General features: G+C 40.1%; 1 protein-coding gene across 27 annotated transcripts; it reads left to right on the top strand.

Annotated features, from left to right (window-relative positions):
• The first annotated feature begins 842 nt into the window (after window positions 1-842).
• Window positions 843-3,544, top strand: LOC127062148 (uncharacterized). Of its 27 annotated transcripts, none has more exons than XM_050989886.1 (4): window positions 843-938; window positions 1,058-1,499; window positions 1,788-1,835; window positions 1,884-3,544. In XM_050989886.1, exons 1-4 carry the CDS (start codon window positions 885-887, stop codon window positions 3,290-3,292), a joined length of 1,953 nt encoding a protein of 650 aa, XP_050845843.1. In that variant the 5' UTR covers window positions 843-884; the 3' UTR covers window positions 3,293-3,544. The 27 variants fall into 27 exon arrangements, with proteins under 27 accessions (XP_050845843.1, XP_050845842.1, XP_050845837.1 ...); XM_050989885.1 differs by lacking the exon at window positions 1,788-1,835 and adding an exon at window positions 1,644-1,691; XM_050989880.1 differs by adding an exon at window positions 1,644-1,691 and having other exon boundaries at window positions 1,740-3,544.
• The last annotated feature ends 1,574 nt before the right edge of the window (window positions 3,545-5,118 follow it).

Raw genomic sequence — 5,118 nt, 5'->3', positions numbered from 1 at the left:
AATTCCATTGGACTCTTCTATCGCTATACCCTATCTAGTCGCGCAAATCATCGTCGGCCAAACACTGCGACCGTCACGATCTTCTCTACGCCGTGCTCTAAACATTTTATAAACGATCGCTTTGTTCCTCGTGATTTGTGATGCTACCGTTGTGAAGAAAGAAAGAGAGAGAGAGAAAAAAAGAGAGAAGAAGATAGATGAAACTAAACGAAGAGGGTTCCTTCGCGAGAACGAAACTCCTTCCTATTCGATATACTTTTTTCATTTTTTTCATTTTTCTTTTTTATTTATGAAGAAAAGGAACAAAATATTATTCATGAAATAGGATAAATTAATAATTCTTGATACATTATGAAAAATTAGGTGTGCATACGATACAAATGAAGAAATAAATGTCTAGTGTGGTATATTAATTAAAAAGATAATATATGTATGTGTGTATATGTGTACGTATGTATGTGTGTTTATGTGTATGTATATGTATAGTTGCAAATAATGAATTAAAAATTTCAGAAAGTTCCATAAATGATTGATATAGATCTATATCAATTATAACGTTTAGAAATGCGTCACAAATGCATACTGTGCAAAAACTTTCGAAATGACCTAACAATTAAAAAATTAAGATATATGTGAAAAGATAATAACAGACAGTTTTATTCGATATTAGACATAAACATCCGGAAAAGACCATTATTTCTGAAACTACAAATGATATCGTTATTTACAATTCATGACGAGTATCGTAGTTATTGTCAAAACATATGTTTTGACGTCATTGGCACTTGTCAATAAGATAATAAATTAATGCCTATTCAGGAACTCCGTATAAATATCACGCTCAAAGGCTCAAAATTTTAAAGTGAAACAAGAAGCAAGCTACCATGAAGGTATTAACGTTCTCTCTACTCTTTCTTGTGGGCTATAGCACGGCCTGGGTAAGTTCATATTATTATTACGACATGATTATAGTTGAATCCATTATAATGACAATTATATTATAAAAATATGATTCTAAATATTCAAATTATTATATATATAATAATTTGATTTACAGATATTTCCACAAACAAAACTAGGATTTGGTGGTGGAGCAAGTGCAGGATTGAGTGCAGGTAAAGGAGGAGCGAATGCAAACATAGGCGGAGGAATAAATACAGAATTCAATGGAGTTAAAAGCGGAGTGAATGTGAACGTAGGCGCAGGATTAAATGCAGGATCGGGAAAAGATAAAGCAGGAGCGACCGTAAACGTAGGCGGAGCAGTAAGTGGAGGAGCCAAAGGAGGATTAGGTATAGGAGCAAATGGAGGAGTGCAAATAGGAATAGGAGGATGGAAACCACCTCGTATACCCATTCCTATAATATCTTGGGGAAGCCAAAGTACTTCGACTACCACTCAAAAGTCTACCTCACCTCATACTACTCCACACCCAACCGTACCATCTAAACCTACTTCGCCCAGTACTGTACACCCAACCAAACCATCCAGTCCTAAACCTACTTTACCCAGTAGTGTACATCCAACCAAACCATCCAGTCCTAAACCTACTTGGCCCAGTACTGTACACCCAACCAAACCATCCAGTCCTAAACCTACTTCACCTAGTAGTGCACACCCAACCAAACCATCCAGTCCTAAACCTACTTCGCCCAGTAGTGCACACCCAACCAAACCATCCAGTCCTAAACCTACTTCTCCCAGTAGTGCACACCCAACCAAACCATCCAGTCCTAAACCTACTTCTCCCAGTAGTGCACATCCAACCAAACCATCCAGTCCTAAACCTACTTCGCCCAGTAGTGCACACCCAACCAAACCATCCAGTCCTAAACCTACTTCACCCAGTAGTGCACACCCAACCAAACCATCCAGTCCTAAACCTACTTCTCCCAGTAGTGCACATCCAACCAAACCATCCAGTCCTAAACCTACTTCGCCCAGTAGTGCACACCCAACCAAACCATCCAGTCCTAAACCTACTTCGCCCAGTGTACACTCAACTAAACCATGGGGCAGCTCTGTCTCACCTAGTTCTCCCAGTTCTGCAAAACCGACCGTAACACCTAGCAGCTCAACCTCGCCAAGTACTGAATCTACTACTCCTTGCGAAGAATCTAGCAGCTCTGCTTCACCAAGTTCTTCCAGTTCTGCAGAACCGACTGAAGCATCTAGCAGCTCTGCCTCACCAAGTGATCTATCAACTGCCCCTTATGATGATTCTAGTAGCCCTGCTGCATCAAGTTCTTCCAGTTCCGCAGAACCGACCGAAGCATCTGGCAGCTCTGCTTCACCAAGTGATGAATCCACTACCCCTTATGATGATTCCAGTAGCCCTGCTGCATCCAGTTCTGAAGAACCAACTGAAGCATCTGGCAGCTCTGCCTCACCAAGTGATGAATCTACTGCCCCTTGTGATGATTCCAGTAGCCCTGCTGCATCCAGTTCTGAAGAACCAACCGAAGGATCTAGCAGCTCTGCCTCACCAAGTTCTTCCAGTTCTGCAGAACCGACCGAAGCATCTGGCAGCTCTTCTTCACCAAGTGATGAATCCACTGCCCCTTGTGATGATTCCACTAGCCCTGCTGCATCCAGTTCTGAAGAACCAACCGAAGCATCTAGCAGCTCTGCCTCACCAAGTTCTTCTAGTTCTGAAGAACCAACTGAAGCATCTAGCAGCTCTGCCTCACCAAGTTCTTCCAGTTCTGCAGAACCGACTGAAGCATCTGACAGCTCTTCCTCACCAAGTGATGAATCCACTGCCCCTTGTGATGATTCCAGTAGCCCTGCTGCATCCAGTTCTGAAGAACCAACCGAAGCATCTAGCAGCTCTGCTTCACCAAGTTCTTCCAGTTCTGCAGAACCGACCGAAGCATCTGGCAGCTCTTCTTCACCAAGTGATGAATCCACTGCCCCTTGTGATGATTCCAGTAGCCCTGCTGCATCCAGTTCTGAAGAACCAACCGAAGCATCTAGCAGCTCTGCCTCACCAAGTTCTTCTAGTTCTGAAGAACCAACTGAAGCATCTAGCAGCTCTGCCTCACCAAGTTCTTCTAGTTCTCCTGAACCGACTGAAGCATCTGACAGCTCTTCCTCACCAAGTGATGAATCTACTACCCCTTGTGATGATTCCAGTAGCCCTGCTGCATCCAGTTCTGAAGAACCAACCGAAGCATCTAGCAGCTCTGCTTCACCAAGTTCTTCCAGTTCTGCAGAACCGACCGAAGCATCTAGCAGCTCTACTTCATCAAGTTCTTCCAGTCCGATTTGTACCTGTCCTTGTACTTGTTAGATCCAAGTTCACCTTGTGAAGAACAAAGTGAACTATCTAAAAGCTCTACTTAGTTCTTCCAGTTATGAACATAGAAAGAATGAAGCATCCAACAAATCTGTCTTACCCATTTATTATTAATGAATGTGCGGAGAGTAGATATAAGGAAATTCTCAAATGTTAAACGTTAGAAAAAAAATGTTAAAAAAAAAGAATATCTAACGAAATGTAATCATCAAAAAAAGAAAAAAAAATTACTTTTTCTTTCCTTAAGTCTTTTCTTCTCTCAATAACTTTATTATACCATTCCTTTCGATGTTAATTAACTTATGTATTTACTTCATATCGATAATCATGTCGATTTCACTGACTCGAAAAGAAAGAGGATAATATAATCGAAGAAATCGGTGACAAGCGAGACCAGTAAGTATACGAATATTCAATATTTACCGAACCAAGGTGGGTACTTCACCTTTGTGGCGCCAACGAATTTACTTTTCGCGTAGGACCGAAAGAAAAATTCGAAATGACGCGACTCATGTCGTTAATGAACCTTTCGATGTGACGGCCGGTTCGCCATAAATATGCATATATATGTATATATACCTATATGTACGCGCATAACACAAGAATTTGAGGATATGTCATCGATAAATGAAAAAAAAGAAGATAAAGAAAGAAAAAAAAATAATAAAATTCAATTTAAAAATTTTTTAACAGGTGTAACCTACTTCCTCTTCAGTTTTGTTTTCGATAAAAAATCCCTACATCGACTTTTCTAAATCTAAAAAGAAAAGGAAGAACAAAAATTTGAAAAAGAGATTTTACGCAATGGTACATTATAAGAATGTACATTTTTGAATGTTCCATTTTGAAAAATAATTAAACCATTTATTACAGTGAGAATTACGATAAGAAATTTATCACAAATATAAATTTATAAACGCATTCATTTGAAATATTGAAAAAGAAAAAAAGCAACAAGAAAAGAATAAAAAAAGAGGTAGAAAAAGAGGATTATCTTGGGATTAAAGTATTCACTAAAATCATGAAAAAAAGTAACTTGACCTCGAGTCCCCAACAAACACACACGAGCACCCGTACAGAAACAAAGAGACAAAGAGAGAAAGAGAAACATAGATAGAAAAAAAAATTCCCAAAATCGTTCCAAAGGCTCTCCATCATGCACATAACATTCGAGTGGCTTTTTTCTCATCGCAAAGTTCATTCTCTTTCTCTCTCTCTCTTTCTATTTTCTGACTCGGCAATTTGTGTGTGCCTCTTCACAAAGTACCATCGCGGACCGATCGCAAAGATTCAATATTTGCGAACACTGAGGTTTGCCTTCCGTGAGGAGGTCGATTCATACAAGGATCGAGGAACCATCATCGCTCTTCTCTCTCTCTCTCTTTCTTTCTTCCTCTCTTTTCTCTTTTTCTCCGTTCTTCTCGTTATGACCTTGGACCAACTTTTCACTGAGAAGAACACGTTGAAGATGCAAGAAGGCCGTCCTTCTATCGAGGCCACTGAACCTGATTCTGATTCTTCCTTCATTCCTTCCTTCCTTCCTTCCTTCCTTCTTTGCATTTGCTTCGATCCAACATTCGCAGAGATAGATATTTGTTTCGCTAAGTGAAATGCCGTGTAACCGTCAAGCTCGTTCCGATTGGTACCGAGCCTCTCTAAAAGATCGGATTTCAGATCGACCTCGAAAGACGACGGAACGCAACGACGGTTCTGATTAGAAATCGATTCCTCGTGACTTCGTGTCTTTACCAGCGAGGAAAATGCATTCTTATGGTCGTTACTTTTTTTACAAAGATAGATATGCATATGTAATATAAATT

Source organism: Vespula vulgaris, chromosome 3 (assembly GCF_905475345.1).
Source record: "Vespula vulgaris chromosome 3, iyVesVulg1.1, whole genome shotgun sequence".
NCBI classification, from domain to species: domain Eukaryota; kingdom Metazoa; phylum Arthropoda; class Insecta; order Hymenoptera; family Vespidae; genus Vespula; species Vespula vulgaris.
Note: the sequence above shows the minus strand (reverse complement) of the source record. Positions and strands in the feature narration are given on the sequence as shown.

Excerpts from the sequence above, each read along its gene's own strand:
- LOC127062148 (XM_050989861.1), top strand. The coding sequence starts at position 885 with ATGAAGGTATTAACGTTCTCTCTACTCTTTCTTGTGGGCTATAGCACG. Across the intron at positions 939-1,057 it reads TGGGCTATAGCACGGCCTGG|ATATTTCCACAAACAAAACT; the intron begins GTAAGTTCATAT and ends TTTGATTTACAG.